Source organism: Argopecten irradians, chromosome 12, assembly GCF_041381155.1.
Source record: "Argopecten irradians isolate NY chromosome 12, Ai_NY, whole genome shotgun sequence".
Classification (NCBI taxonomy): Eukaryota; Metazoa; Mollusca; class Bivalvia; order Pectinida; family Pectinidae; genus Argopecten; species Argopecten irradians.
The window spans coordinates 12,377,246-12,394,439 of record NC_091145.1 but is presented as its reverse complement, the minus strand read 5'-3'; the positions used below and the strand labels follow the sequence as shown (position 1 = coordinate 12,394,439).

The 17,194-nt window shown below is 34.7% G+C and overlaps 1 protein-coding gene across 3 annotated transcripts in view; it reads left to right on the top strand.

Annotated features, from left to right (window-relative positions):
• Positions 1-17,194, top strand: part of LOC138336152 (SRSF protein kinase 2-like) — a 59,445-nt gene that overhangs the window by 139 nt on the left and 42,112 nt on the right. The window contains exon 2 of one of the 3 annotated variants that reach the window (XM_069285483.1): positions 29-107. In XM_069285483.1, coding sequence (XP_069141584.1) covers positions 29-107 — 79 coding nt within the window. Of the gene's footprint in view, positions 1-28; positions 108-7,843; positions 8,055-15,898; positions 16,468-17,194 lie in introns of those variants that run through there. The other 2 variants (XM_069285484.1, XM_069285485.1) reach the window with 2 other exon arrangements.

Here is a 17,194-nt window from a genome sequence, read left to right as displayed (position 1 = left end):
AATTACATATTATCATTTTTTCTTTCAGCACTGGCCATTCAGAGCCGCAAGAAACGCTCTAAGGCTAAACCGCGGTTCAAGAACGAGGATAAATCCAAAAATACACAGTAAGTATTTTGGCTAATACACAATAAGAAACGTGTTTTGTGATAAGTGTTTTACACATTTTGGATAAGTGTTACACACAGATAAACCTTACAAGACACTGATAATGCCACCTGTCACTAATACATGACAGTGTTTATTTGTGACTCATTTCGTACTCGTTGCTTACCCAATATAAAATGCATGTGTGTATTATCGATTCAAAATGTGTCCGGAGTAACGAAGAAAGCGACCGTACTGAATGTCCCAGTTTCCTGGCATTTCTCAAGAGTACTCGAAAAGGAATTTTATTGGCGACCAATAAGTCATCCAGATCCAAGCTTCAAGCTCTGAATGTTCCTGTCAATCAATTGAAGCACGTGTTATATTCGACAGTTGATGCAGAACATGTGACGACTTGAGGCATAATAAATAAAGATAGGCCTACACAACTGTTGTAAACATACTGGGTCAACGTCTAGGCCTATTAGCCATACGACTTATAATTACAGTCTATGACACTGTCAAAGATTTTTACCCAAAATCTTGACATGCAATAATAATTTTTCATCAATATTTAGATAATAATTGTCACTATTGACAGATAGCGAAACCACAAAGAAGAATAATACTTATATTTAAGATGTGGTAATTAAATGACAATGACATCATTCAAACAACCTAGATTGGTCAGGTGCATGATGAAAACATATTGCTGAGTGAGCCTGACTGATATTGTCTCTTTTCATTACAAATCTCAAGAAATTACCCCTTTCAAACACTTGAAATTCAACCATGCATTTACCTCGAGTTGTGTGGTGACTTTTTTGTTTTTGTAAAATGGTTGATGCAATATACAAATAATGGGACAGTTGCAGTAGCAGTTTTGATACCATTCCATGGAAATTCTGCACGCATTCAAGCGATAACTGTAGGTAAAGAATAGTACAGAAAATATAAATCTTGCATTCAAAAGACAGATCAAGACTTTAAAAAGATTGATCTTAATAACAATTTTATTTTATCCACAACTGATATCTTGGATTGTAGTTCAAGAAGCACAATGTACATGTCACAAACCAACATGCACCATTTGTTTTTTAAAGTGTCAATGTTGGCATTTGTGGACTGCTATGAGTTTGATTTTCACAGATTATTGCGACTTAATTAATCTCCCTTATTGTTAACAAATAATTTATATTAGCATTCAAAATTTTGAGTATCATGCTGAGGTTAATTTTGCTTTTATAATGTAACCTTGATCGATAAAAGCTGTAATATACTGTTCGGCTAGGGAGAACTCTTCTTTAGCTCCATCGTTTGAGTGTCAGACTACTAATCCAACACTCCCAAGTTCGATCCCTAGCAGAGGTAGCGATCAAATTTATTTTAAATTCTGCATTCTGTTACAAAAATTTTGATAACATCGATTAAAAAGAAATATGCTAGTCACAGAAATCTGATACTTCGGAAACAACAGTTTTGAGATATTGTACATGAATTTATATTGAAATAATCCAACTACCTGCTAATATATCAAAATATGTCCTAGAGAGCCAAAAACATCAATCTTCAAAATGGATTCTTCTCAGCTAGATTCATAAATACTTTATATTTATACAGTGTAAAGGGAGGATACTCAAGATTTTGTGTATTCCTGTTTAGAGTACTTTCCAGACTTTTCTGTGATGTTAATGTCTGGGCTTTGTGTTTATAGGGTCATGGCAGTTTCACATCATTTTCAATATTTTACTCTTTGGAGAGAACATTTCAAGAATCCAAGGGTGTTCCAATATACAGTCCTTCTGTATAATTTGAATAGACTTTTTACTAAAAAAGTGTAGTCCTTGTCATTTTCTGTGCTGTAAAATGATATGGAGATTGCATATTTGCAAACCCTTGAGACTTAAAACATGAATCGAAAGAAATCCCAACAACCGTAAGTCAGTGAAATGGTGATGGCCGATATATGAACAAACATCAACCAGAAAATTCTGCATGGCTATCACTTTTCATATTTCCATGCACTATTTTCAGAGCTTTTATTCATTGAATAGCTAATTCCATCTTTGCATATTACAGAGTTAGTTCCCTTGCGGGTAGGTATCGATTGTTACATCATTATTTTATGAGCGTAATTCATGTCGTTTTCACCAAAATGTATGATGTTAGGCTCTCAAACATGTGACATCACAATCGATACCTATCCACAAGGGTAGATAACTCTGTAATATGCAAATACAGACTAGGGCCAATATGATAAGATTTTACATAGATCAACCAGATTTTTTAAAGTCTCAGGCCATCTGCCCACCTTAAGCTTTATATCTTTAATAATACTATATCTTTTTAACCATAATCATCAGATGCCTTGATGGCAAATTGCTGTTTGTATTTGAAGATTGTTGGCAAGTATATCAGTAGTAGGTAAAATTGTTTTTAAAGATTTATAATTTCTATCATCCATCATATTTTAATGCGCATCACATTCATTATATTGGTGTGAAACTGGTCCTGTTGTAATTATTTCAAGATAGTGCCATACAATGTATCTCACTAGATTTTCACTTTAATTCTTAACAGATAAAGTGCCTGTGGTTTGCTTTATGTTGGAAGTTTTTAACAAAGGGGAGATAAGTTACTAGATTTTAGTATATTTACCAGTATATATGCTTTTAAGCATTCATAAAGCCAGAAATATCGTTACATAATTTCACTTTAATTTAATATAGATCTTTGTGATAGATAGATAGAAAAAAATTAAAAGATCCAACTTATGATTAAAGATGCTCCACCGCTGACAAATGGTATTTTTTCACTATTAAAAACAGGAGCAAACGATTTTGTAATTTTCTTCAGTTACAAAAGTTACTTACTTTAGACCTTTACCAACATTGAAAAGTTTGAGCTTCTAATTTTACTTCAAATTAAAAAATATAAAAAATAATTAATTGCATCTCGAAAAAATTCTGTGCCACTATATCCTATATAGAATGAAGTACTGATTGCGCATGCACCAAAGGCGAAGTAAATTATTTTATATTATTTTTTTGTGTTAATTATATATATATAATATACACGATTAAACACCAATTATTGTTCAAATGATGATATACTCTATCGGCGGTCTATCATCTTTAAGAGAATACTATAATGATAAGACTATACTTTTGAGAAGAAGTTTTACTCCATAGACAAAAAATTCTTTGATGTTAGCTGATGGTGTATGTTGTCTTATCAACAAAAAACTAAAACTTCCAAGGCTGAAGTCTAGAAAATCAGATATCATTAACGTTTAAAGTGTAAGGGCCGGTAGTCTCTCACAACACAAGGGTTTTGTAGTAGTTATCTTTGATGTTTCAGAATTGATTTTACAGAGTTATGTATTTAACATTGTCTGAATTGGCAGGTCAGATATAACCAAAGTTTTAATGGGCTGAAAGTCAGGATATTTTACAGATTCTACAATGTAACAGACCGAACATCCCTGTCATAGACAAAATACTTAGGACTTTTCAAGGAAGATTATCGTAAAACCAGCCATTGCTGCAATCAATCAGGTAGCAATTGAATATCAGGCACTATTTAAAAAATGACCTTGTTCTTATAATAATTCATTTATAATTGATGAAAGTCGCAAAAGGTACAGGTTTGACTTTTAATGTTTTGTGTTTAGACCAGCTACGATCTCAACCAACCTTGCTATAACGTTAGCACATCCATGTGTAGCAGGATTTATTTGACTTCGTCTTCGGGTGATTATTCAGAGCCTGTAAAACTGAACTACACAAATTTTAGAATTACTGTTAATAGATAATAATGACAAAAATAGGATGGATGAGACAGATAGTTATGTGTAATTCTTGTATGTTCTATGACATGTTTCACTATAAGATTTCAAATATTTCAGACATGCATGCATTTATAAGCTATCAGTACAATGTCATTTTAATTACTGTGATTTTCAGCATTTTGAATTTTCATTAAAGTGGTTTTATGATAGCAACATCAAATTGAAAACATATTACAGAAAAATGAGCTTTTGAAAATTTCTCAATGACCGAACACCTTTTCGATGAATTAATACATGGTTTAATACTATGTATTTGATGAAACAGGTATATAATTCTACTTGAGGAATTAGGGGTATTTGACAAATAGCAGTTCGAGCTATCCAGGATTTTGTTATATGAAATATATAGGGATTAGGGATACAGTCGGGACCATGCAATCAGTTCAAGTAATGGGATTTTTCAAGAAATGCAAGTTCGAGTTAAAGGAGTTATACTGTAACTTGTGTAAGTCCATGTTTCTTAATAAAGGATACAGGTTTATAGGTCAAGCTTTAGGATGGTACATAGACAGTAGACCAAACACAATAGTCAAATTTCAGAAAATTATAGCAGTGATTTATCAGTTCTTTAACTGGAAGATAGCAATTTTGGTGTTGAATAAAACACTTTTACAAAACTAGAAAATAAAACACCTTCAGGAATTAGTGTTGGCAAGCGATGATAAATGATTCAGTGTGGTATGGCGTGTTCATAAAGCTAATATTAGAAATATGTCAAGCTGAGTGGTGTTTTAACCTTAGGAATGATGATACATTCCCCCAAAACTGATACATAGATGAATCACCACCGTAAATTTCCTATTATACTGAGTATATAGTATAAAACAAACTATTATATATAAACTTCCTATAATACATTTCTGGTCAAGGAAATACAAACTCTTTCGATCCAAATGTACACATGTAATGTATATTTATTTGGCTGTGAACATATGTCAGCAGGTGGAAGTTCTCTCAGGATAGTAACTTCATCGATCTGCAATTACAAACAATCCAAACTTGTCCTTGAAGTTAATTATGATGAGTTGAAGCTCTGCTACCATCTTTGAAGTCTCACCAAGAATAGTGGCATTACCCGATAATCTCAGCTGACAGCCTATGTATTAACAGAAAGGATACTGGGTATGAGAGGCTGGGGTTCAATGTGTCATGTACTTTTGGACCTTGCAATAGGATATTTTGAATTAATTATGGTGCTTCTCAGTAAGCCTTAATCAATAAAAGTTTGATATTTTCTGTATGTATCAGTGTAAATTACGTGATTGTTAAAAAATGTCCCAGTCTTTGCTTGAAGAAATAAAAAAAATGTACCACACTTTGCTTCAAGTTCTCTAAATAAAAAAAAATGTACAATTTTGATAATAATCAATTCAGAGTTTTAAGCATTTAACATCTATATCAACAGCTATAGCAGGAATGAACTTCAGTGTTTGGGCTGGGTGTTCCATAAATGGGGTCCTTCTCAGATAAATTAGGGTCCCCTTATGTAAAAAGAATGAAGTTCCATTCAAATAGTGGGGTCCTTCGATTATGCTTCTAAAGGATATTGGAACAGCATAAACACAAACCTTGGACTTTATCATGGCTGATGATGGCCCCCGTCCAGTCCCGCTACTGTATAAAAATACTAGAATTGGTAGAAGGCGCAGGTATGTTTGGCTAGGCGATTGGGTGGCGTAGATCATGAGTTCGATGCCTGGATAAGGCACGAGTCAATAAATTGTCATGCTTTGTTAAATTGTGTTTCTTTGATATAAAATACTAGAATTCACATACAGCTGTACATTTACTACATGGTACTACATACATACATGTAGTACTGTACTGAGTAAAATAAAATCTAACACCATGTTGGCATTCTAGATGTATTTGATACACAGGACATTATATACCCCAGGACTCCTATATTATATGCCCCGGTATCCCCTGTGTTACAGAGTTAACCAGGACCTGTCCTTCAGTGAGCTGGAATCCATCATCTTATTAACACCCAATTTTCAAACATGTGTTAATAATAGTTACAGACCATTTCTGTTTTGTGTACTGTGGTGGATCTGAATAACCATAGCCTGGATATACCAGTCAACGTAGTACATGCTAAATGTTTCCACCAGGATGTCGTTTTTTTGTTGTATAAATTTCATATTAATTATTTTTAAAGTCCTTGATTAACAGTCAAGGTCATTTAAGGATGTACCAGAAAGTGGTGGATAGCTGGAATATTCAGAGGAAAGCCACTAAAGAACAGTCAGTATCTGGCTACGACCCCCTGTTGGGTTTCGATCTCATAACCCTGAGGCACAGGGTCAGTTTTTATATGTCAGAACACTTCTACCCGTTGGCTGCTACAGCCCCATTGTCAGAAATTTTACTATAAAAACGCTACAAAAGGACACATTAGTACTCATGTTGTTACACATTCAATCTGTTAAGTTAATAACCTCAATCAATATGTATCTTAATAACTGGTCTACTTTCTCTTTGACTGGATGACTATATGATATCTGCCTCTTTGAGAATATTACCCCAATATAAGATCTAAATGTGATCTTTTACTACAGTTTGTTTACTTATTAATTAGAAAAAACCTAATTACTGTAGATTTTGTTATGTGTGGTTGGCTGCCTGGCAACCTGTTACTGGCTGGTAGTGTTGACTTTATAAATAATATACAGTATTCACGAGAGTTGGTAAGATCACATGGGATGGGTTTGATTGACAGGGCCAGTCGTGTGAATCAGCTCACTGCTGTAATATAACTGTACAGTAGAAGACTGGTGTGCTCATAGAGAAATAACATATCCACCTTCAGTCCATCGCATGTTCCAGTCATAAAACGTCTTAGGTTAATTACTAACAACGCTCCTTGCCTCATTGCCAAAAACTATATCTATGAGAAATGAATTAGAAATTTGGGGTTAAAATGTATTGAGAGTTACTTCCCTTCTGCCATGATTGTACATTATTAGTGACATCAACTACTTTGTAACTGTTTATAAATGTAAATAAGTTACTGTTACAGTTGACTGACTGGTATAACGATATCCAGATGTTGTGTTTAGCCTCATATCAACTGTTATTTACCACCAGAAATTCCTTTACTTGATATATTTGGCAAATTGTCCAATACAGTATTAAATAAAAAAAAAAACCCACCTGAGCTATATCAGGGCGAACATTGTACAGCTCAACTGATTGTATGTAAATGCCATCATCTCCGTGTTACATGGGAGGTAACCCTGTTATCATGCAATAAAGAGATATATGGCTATTATGTATGAAGTATTAATTTGTGAGTGTATTTTTGAAGTGTTTATTATTTTCTTTGGGGCAAAAGTTTTATATTTAGAGTTCAATGGAGTAAATCATAATGAAAACAAATATATATAAGAAAACAGCACAGGGAAAAAAATTATCAATGGTAAAACTAAAAAAATACTATACATCATCATGTATATTTATATATATCTACTTAGCTGTTTGGTGCAACAGAAGTAGAATATAAATCATTGTCTTCATAAAACATTTAAGTCTGCTGCATGATATTTTAGGCTTTAACTTATAAGTGTCAAATTTGTAAGTGGAATAAAGGTCGTGATCTAGGCTTTTATACCCATATTTCTAGTGCAGTAGCTATATATAGTGATAACATGGATGTTGTGAAGGTTAAGGGCCTTGCATTAATTGAGGAGGAGGGGGAGAGAATTATAAAAGTGTAAAGATAAACTGTAAAGATATGTACAGCTAAAGATAACGATGCACACCTTTGTGTAGTTATAAACACGGAGGAAATAAAAATGAAAAAAAAAGAATCTTCCATCAGTAGTAGTACAAATGACATCATGCTGTCATTGATACAAGTCACATTCTTTGTAGCTCAGGTTACACTTAACATTATAAACGGGGAAGTTAGTCCACAATACAGACAATATAGACATATTTATGTCTCCGGATACTCCACATACATTGGGATGGACTTCTTTATTTACTTTAAAAAATTGTGACATGTAAGAAAGATGTACACCTATGGCGGGCCTTATAGAACAGTCTTGGTAACACATCCTGCTCCCTATACTGTGTTCCCGTCAGGATGGTCACGGTGGAGAAACTATCGCAGGTAATGGATTTCACATTTTATTTAAACATCGCATATTATTTATGGTGTCTGTATGCTTAAACAAATTGAATAGATGATTCTGTGACCTTTCGATTGACTGTTGTTGTTGAACCTCTAAAAAATGGGCTGTAGTGACAGAGTAGTTAAAGGATTCAGACATATAATAGTTACCACAAGCTAATTAAGTCCACCAACTTTGGGTCCTGGGTTCAAATCCCATATGGGGCAGTTGCCAGGTACTGATTCCTGGTCGGTGGTTTTTCTCCAGGTACTCCATCTTTTATTATCCAACATGTAAACCTTAGGTGTCCTTTATTACATGACCCGGACTGTTAATTAATAGGATGTTAAACAAACTAAACCAATGATCCTATGACCTTTTGATTGACTGTTGATGTTTAACCCCTAAAAGGGGGCTGCAGTGGCTAAGATGTTAAGACATTTTACCAATGGTCCTAGCCATTAATTCATCTCTGGGTTTCAAGTTCGCTAATTCCATGTGAGTTGGGACAATTGCCATGTACTAACCGTAGGTTCATGGTTTTGTTCTGTGTACTCTGGCTATCCTCCGCCTCCTTAAAATACCACAGACTGTAGGATTTAAAACTTAAAAAAAAAAAAAAAAAAAATAAAATCAATAAAATTAATAATGAAAGGAGCAATGGAAGCATGAAAAATGTATACTGCACTGATTCCTGATCAGGTAAGGCTCTTTTAGCACTGATAGAGCAGGGGTAGGGAAAAGTACAGTTTGATATATATACAGTACATCGTATTGGTCTGGTACAGGACATATATATACTGTTGTAACAGCTGTATCCTGTCTGCATGTTCCTTCTCCATCAGGATATGGCTTCCAAATGGTTTTACTGTATATATTTATCACTAGCCAGGGATTTTTTGGTTTGTATAAACGCAATATTGATCTGGAAAAAGGAAAGAATATTGTCGGTTATTATGAAGGCAGAATTTGTAAAAGTGATCTCATTTTGATTTCTTAATATGTCAGAATTCTAAATCTGTTTTTTGTTTATCTTTCTGTAAATGCTTAAGTACTGGGAAAGTTTCAATCATGTTTTGAGATGAAGTCTCACAGTTTCCAAGATCTATTGATCATCATGTTCCTTTACCATCAGTAGAAATTTTGATAATATTAAGAGGTGATTACTTTTTTGATTGGCTCTTTTATGAATGCTATCAAACAACTAATATTTGCCGCTACGGTACTTTACTTCAGGTACCACATTACATATTTACACTCCATCTAACTAGGTCAAATGAGCATGCTGAGTTTTGATAGAGTTTCATCATTATAAATTCAATATATCAGAACTTAAAGACACTTCTATTGCGTCCTTGTCATAAAATGGATGTCGTTCCGGTCCTGTCCAATTTCGATATATATATATGACAACTTGTTACATTGGGTTTTAGATAGGGCATACTTTTCATGTAACACAAAAGTTTTATTGTCCAGCAAAAAGTTTCAAGCGAATCATTTGAAAATACCAAATCAAGTTGTTTTGGTGGTTTGGAAACATTGACAAATAAGTCTCAGAATATTTGCAATAAATCTATAATAACAATTTTCTTCAATGGACATTTCCAAAATTGATCTTTCATGTGCAAAATTGATCGTTGAACAACTTTTTGCATGGTCTGATGAAGCTACATGATTAAAACAATTATCAGTACTCCATTATTTGGAACACCTTAACCACTCAGCCATCATGGCCATCAAGCTTTTCAGTACCCCTAACATCAAAATGGATAAGACTATCGGATCCTAAACATATCTTCTGTTTGGGATTTACCAACCCAACACTTTGAAAGTGGGTCTGTAGGAAGAGAATTAAAAAAAATATTTCGAAATAAAAACTTTGAAAAAAAAATACCTATATCTAGATCTAGCTATAGGTAAAGGTGACCCATAACCTTCACTAATCACTATATTGAATGTCAAGCACTCTCAACAATCTCCACAATTTCAAGCATTTAAGATACAAACTCAAATTTTGGATTGAGAGATTCCCTCTTATTTTTCAAAATAAAGATTAAAAAAAAGAATTGTTATTCTCAGATGTCTAAAAAGATATTTGAGTCGATCAATTTTAACAAGTCCAATATTTTATTTTTGGCCTAAAGTGGTTATATGTACACCTTAGTCCGTAATTATAGGGTTCGGCTTTATGGTACTGTGTAACGTCATTGATCCTTGATAAATAAGTCTGGATCTAGTAGATGTTTGAGATGCTACTGTAAAGGTGGTGTTTTAACTACAGCATCAGGTCATGACATCCTACCATAAAGATGGTTGTGGCGGGATGCCAGATGAAAAACGTTTTCAATCAATAGTCGGCACTTGTCAAGTTTTTGGGGTGTGAATGGACGTTTTCTTAAATCATTGTACTACATTCAGTCTACAGTTACATCTAAATCAATACAACTTCACGGCGTACGTTAGTGGTAGAATTGATTCTAAAAGGTTTTACGTATCTGGTGAAATACCCAGGGTAGAGATTTCATAAAGGATCTGAGAAACATTTTAATGCACCGATCATTGATTTCTACAAATTGCATTCACCATCTTCCATGGTAACTGCAACAAAACTAATATAAAAAGATAACACATTTAGTTTGAAAATTCATTTCCAGAGAATTTCATGAATATTGATTCTGTTGAAGTTCAACTTGTTAAACTTTAAATTAAGAAATGAAACCGAGTTGTCTGGCCAAACATTTTGGAGTCCATCATCGCTCAGTTGATGAATAAGACAAAGTTTTAAGTGATTAAGATCTCCCAACATATAACCACAAGCCCTCCACCTCTGGGTTTGTGAGTTTGAATCACACATGAAATCGAAGCAGTTGCTAGGTTCTGACTGTAGGCCAGTGGTTTTCTCCCCGTACTCAGGCTTACCTTCTTCTAAACTTGACACATCTGTTATAGGACATTAAATGAATCAAACCAAAGTGTATCATCCTCTATTTTATTGAACTATTGCCACAAAAGTTTTCAGAAAAATGGTGCAGAGAGCTAGTGTAAAAAACAAAAAGGATTTTATAACTGAATTGGATAAAAAATTATCAATTAATCAGAAAACTGTATTTAGCTATTTTTATTTGATATTGAATATTTTCATTCTGTTGTACTTTTATATACAGTATAGTCAGACCACCTATCGACTTGTAAAATTTTTGAGAATATCCAGAAGTGTATGTAACCCAATCTTTATGTATTTGTTGGCTAGAAATATGAGGATTTTATAAAATTATTTGAGATTTAGAATTCACCAATGGGGCTCCAGACACCATATATTGTTTGATTGTGATGATTTCCAGACATGAACATTGCATACCATGCCAAAAGTTGATAATAGGCTTATAAATGTATAATAATCTTTTTTGTAAGAATTTTAGCAAAGTGTTGGCAGGCCAAACTTAGCTCTGCGTGACGAGATACCATCTTCAAGGGATGTAGGTACTTCGGCCATCCACATAATCAATATTGTTATATATTTGGTCATACATAGAGCGGACAGAGCTAGGGATACGTTGCTGATATAGCTAAAGTGTCGTCTGCTTCATGACCAGATATCACGGTCTATATAATTTCCCATAGATATAAAATTGTCTGATAACTGCCATATAATTCATAGAATGTCATCAATTCTCTTAACAAAATAATGATACAGTGTCATTTATCAGTTTCTTTAAATTGTGTCATAGATTTTTCTTACATTACATTTCTTTTAAAAATTGTCAAGAAGCTTTGTCATTTGTCAATTTCTTTATATTGTGTTATCAATTTTTCTTACATTCTATTTCTTTTAAAAATTGTAAAGAAGCTGTCAATTAAGCTTCTCAATAGCCATATTGTCATTTTAATGGGAATGAATTCAAGCACCTGAAAAATAAAGACATATTAAAAAACTCGTAATGCATTGGTGAGATAGAAATAACATTATGGTCTCGTACCAAATGCTATTTGTGGTATTTGACACAGAATGTCATTTGTCAGTATATATTGGTGAGATAGCTAGACCACTTACATGGCCTCAGGCCAGGTGTAGTATCTGGCTTGATATTGTTTATATGTACATTTCATTGAGACAGCACTATAATGTGACTGAATGTCATAATGCTTCAGTTTGATAGCACTATATTGTGGCCAGAAAACGTTTGGCTGGATGCGTCTGTATGATGCTTGGGTGAGGTACATGTGCTGATGTAGTACTAACAGTGACTGGTTAGGGTACTCTACTGGATGTCTCTTGTCAGTACTGAACATGAAGTATAAATTTAACACCAAATTGTATTAATGTAATTACCACAATCTCCTAACACACAATTACCACTAGCATGTGTCTTCTACATAGCTGTTTATAGACACTGGATCAAGAAAAATCAAAACCACATTTAACTGCAGGCGTAATTCCCCCATCAATATGAATGATGCAATTAAACCCTTTCTCCTCCCCACCTCACCCTACAAACATTCTAAAAAAAAAACAAAGTTTCCTTGTTGGCTCCATTTATATAGCCCGGTTCCTTCTCGCAGTTCATTCCTTTTTTTTTTGACCTCTATTGCTTTCAGTTTCTACACATAAATAAGTGAAAGCTTGCCAGGAATCAATATGAAGAGCGGTGTGTCTGTATTCTTGGGTCGTGTCACTGCCATCCGTTTATCTCGGACCGATCCCGTTTTGTCACAATCCTTTGATCTTTGTTAGGAACAGTTTTGTCTGGTATTGATCAATCCATTCCAGATCAAATTTAAATTGGTCGCCTCTTTTCGATTCCTACAATGTTAGTTGGAAGATTAGAAAAGAAATATGCACAATAAAAAATTCAAATTGTAACTTGTTACCCTGGTAACCATACCAGCAGTAGTTCTACAGTTTGGTTTTTAGTAGCTTGTCTTATTTACAGTCAGGCTCATGTAAGGATGAGCCAGGATTTTGTGGCGGAAGAAAGCTGGAGTACCAGGAGAAAAACTACCGACTAGCAGTCAGTACCTGGCATGCCTTACATGCGATCATGAGACCATGAGGTGGAGGACTTGTGGTTATATGTGGAGACATATCTTAACCATTCCGCCACTGTGACTCTAGTTCTATAGAGTAAAGATGTTTCATTACATATCATCAATAGTCCTTCACCAGCAAATTTCAAATTTGAATCCCACTTTGGGCAGTTGCCAGGCTCTGAATACAAGTTGATAAATGTTTTTCTCAGGGTACTCCGGCTTTCCTCCCCTTCCAAAACACTGCATGTCCTCATGTGATCTATATTGTTAATATAATATTACAAAGTAAACAAACACAAACAAACAAAAAACATATCATTCAATTTTGAACATTTTTTTTACCCTTTTAAGCTTGAAGTTTTGCTTTGCTAACATCAGGTTGCCTTAAAATGTGTTTTAGGTATACCTATGTAACAAACTTGCGGTTGTGCAGGCTGATGATGAACGATCTGTATCTAGTTGTTACCAAGGATATAACACTAATGATGATAAACCTATACTGGGGTTTTTGTGCAATTTAAATGACAGATGTAGACATTGTGTATGTCTTGTGTAATGTGACTGGCATGCATCGGTTATCTAATGTGTGTTTGTCTATCCTGCAGGTCAGTTGGGAAAAGATGTATTAAGCTGTACATGTATAATGGTTTCTATCGATTAGATAGTATGTATCATGTTAAATAGACTAGTCAAACCTGTCTATATAGTCCAGGAGTGAAACCTGTCCATATAGACCAGGAGTGAAACCTGTCAATATAGACCAGGAGTCAAACCTGTCAATATAGACCAGGAGTCAAACCTGTCTATATAGACCAGGAGTGAAACCTGTTTATAAAGACCAGACGTGAAACCTGTCTGTAAAGACCAGTAGTCAAACCTGTCTATAAAGACCAGGAGTGAAACCTGTCTATAAAGACCAGTAGTCAAACCTGTCGATATAGACCAGGAGTCAAACCTCATAGTTAAAATGAGTTGAAATTGGTAATTTAGGACTCTAGAAAGTGGTCTTATTAAGCAGGTGGTGCAGTCTTTTTATAGAGTGGTTACTAAGTTTTTAATTATGATACAAAGTCATGGTTTCATATGCTATGCACTAAATCATGGCAAAGTCCAGCAGTTTTATATATTTAGGCAGTATATAGTTCTTCATTTCCAAATACCAACTCTGGTATTTAGCAAAGTGAAGTGCACATTCCTCATTTTATCTTAGCTTCTCATCCTGACAGAAAGTGCTAAACTTTGGATAATTTTCAATGAGATGTCATGTAAAAGGATTGTGTGTTATACCATCTTGATTCTACTGTTAGGGTAAGGTCAGGCAAAGGTCAGACAAAGGTTGACTGGCCACGGCCAAAACTCCACTATTGTTTATAGGAATCATGCATGTAATGAAAGCATGGCCACTACACAAGATACAGTGTATTTATAGTATAATGTGTACATGGATGTCATTGTAGACAATATATATGGATGTCATTTATGGGATTTCATATACAGTGATATAGCAAGTTATAAAAATGGCAAGAGTTTCACTATCACAGGGAGACACAATATGAATATACTGCAGTCTACCAAAATCACACTATCACAAGGAGACACAATATGAACATACAACAGTCTATCAAAAACACACTATCACAAGGAGACACAATATCAACATACTTCAGTCTCCCAAAAACACACAATCACAAGGAGACACAATATGAACAAACTGCGCCCTCCCAAAAACACACTATCACAAGGAGACACAATATGAACGTACTGCAGTCTCCCAAAATCATAAAAGGAGACACAATATGAACATACTTCAGTCTCCCAAAATTACACTATCACAAGGAGACAAAATATGAACATACTGCAGTCTCCCAAAACACACTCACAAGGAGACACAATATGAACATACTGCAGTCTCCCTAACACACATAAACCTTACATACCTAACACATTGTAAATGACCCTGATTGTTAATAAGAGGTAAATCTAACCAGCCAAGACCAGCCAAGTATTTATATAAATGTCAATGTGATTGCATAGCAATGTCGTCCCTATAGACAAATGGAGGAAGACCAAAGTACCAACAGAAAATGTTGTCTGGAACACCTTGACCACATCATGTGTCATGACCATCTTGGCCTCCCGATGTATTCATAATGAGACCATCAATGCTATAGAGATCATTAGGGATTACCTATTAGTTATACAGTTATACATGGTCGTTTTCCTGTAGTGTATTGTGATATGGTCATTCTTGTGTAGCATTGATTTTGTTCTTTGTCCAGCATTGATGGATACTCCAGTATACGCAGTGTTTATATGTTATTAGAGTAGTATTTATCTTACTAAATCTAATAACAAGTCAGTGCCGAACCACTGACTGAATCAGGTCGCATGGTAATTTTTAGGTCACTCAGTCGCTGTACAGATGTGTAATATGTCAGGACATTTGATTCTACGATTCAGTTCCTGTAGACTCTGTGTGTGCAATACACATTTACATTGTAATGGATGAAGATTTCACCAACCAGAAAAAAAAAACCGGATGAGTATTTATTTAAAAACAATATATGTGTGTACAGAAACTAGTACAGAGTGTCTTTGCATTAAAACAAATTGCTTTTAGATGGAGATTTTTAGAGTTAACAGACAATAAATCTGTGCTGCATGGTTCTACAGTGAAGGATCATTTTAAAAGTAAGCTATTAGCTGGGCTATAAGGCTTGTGTATTAATAATGCCCACAGGAGCAGGCTGTCTCTCAAGCCAATCATCAATGTATCATTGTTTATATTATAAGTAATTATTTCCCTTCGTTTAACGGCGAATTCCAATACCTAGACTATCAACCCTGCACGCTTATTAGAGAAGATGGGTGGATGTAAACAGAAGTGGAATATATAGGCAGATTTATCCTCCGCCGTAAATGAACTCTGAAATTTTGTAATGGAAAAAAGTAGAAATATCAGAAGAGGCATGCCAAGATACAATCAATAAAGGACACAGATTCCAAATCTGATTATAATTCCTTTAGTAGTAGGAAGGTAGGATGGTGAGTGGGCCTTAGACCGAATTCTACCGTGGAACCAGCAGAGGAACCAAGCAATATTTATATACAGGAAGTCATTTAACTGCTGTGACAAACCCGGAGGCCTGAAGCATCACATATGTAATCAGCTGGCTTTGAAAAACTTCATAGGCCACTTGTTTCTGTCTAGCACTTTGCACCGGCAACTCTCCAGGATTCCACGCCAAAGATGTGCTTTTCCTCTGCCAGGCATCTCCACCTTGGTGTGTTAAAACGCAAATGTTAAAAACGGCAGAATGGATTACATGTAGTTAGGAGAGCGTGGAGACTGGATTTGAGAGTCTGTCTAGGTGAGGTCATGAGGTAAGCTGTTTCTGTGTTTTTTAAAAACATTAATGTTTCTTTTGATGTATCCCAATATACATCCAGAGACGATCGCTTCCGTACCTTCCATGCACTGGACATCAAATGTCGGTCCCTCCTCAGTCATAGATGAGCCATCATGTATATCATACATATATAAACCAGGTCTATTTCCTCAATCTTATCGTAGACAGGCTAATAATATGTGTTTTCATAGATGCTTCAGACCTATACCCGAACTATCTCATTCTCCCCATGGCAGAAACGCAGCAGGTATAAATGATATCTGATCATGAATGATACATTAGCGAGGTGTTTTTTGGGGAAACAGGATCAGCTAAAAGACATATTTTTGATTATCATCTAGGATGCTAGTGTTTACTACATAGTCTTGTTGTTATGTAATACACATATGTGTAAATGATCAGGCCTAGGCTTAGATATTGATGTGATTCAGTTGGATCATATCATTATAGCTGGTGTTGTGTTATTCCTGGAGGCTTCATTAGATTTTCCAGGGCAGTATATTAAGTTTCTGTTCTCAGGAGCTTTAAATGGCATATCACAATATAGCGTAATTGTATGTTGGAAGCTCAAATGTAACTTACAGAGAAAAACATCCGTGATATTAATTATTGATTACGGTAAAATTTTATTACAGGGAAAAAATACTTGGTATTGATGAAGGTAAAATTCTATTGAGTGTTATATGTGTATAGACGTTGTA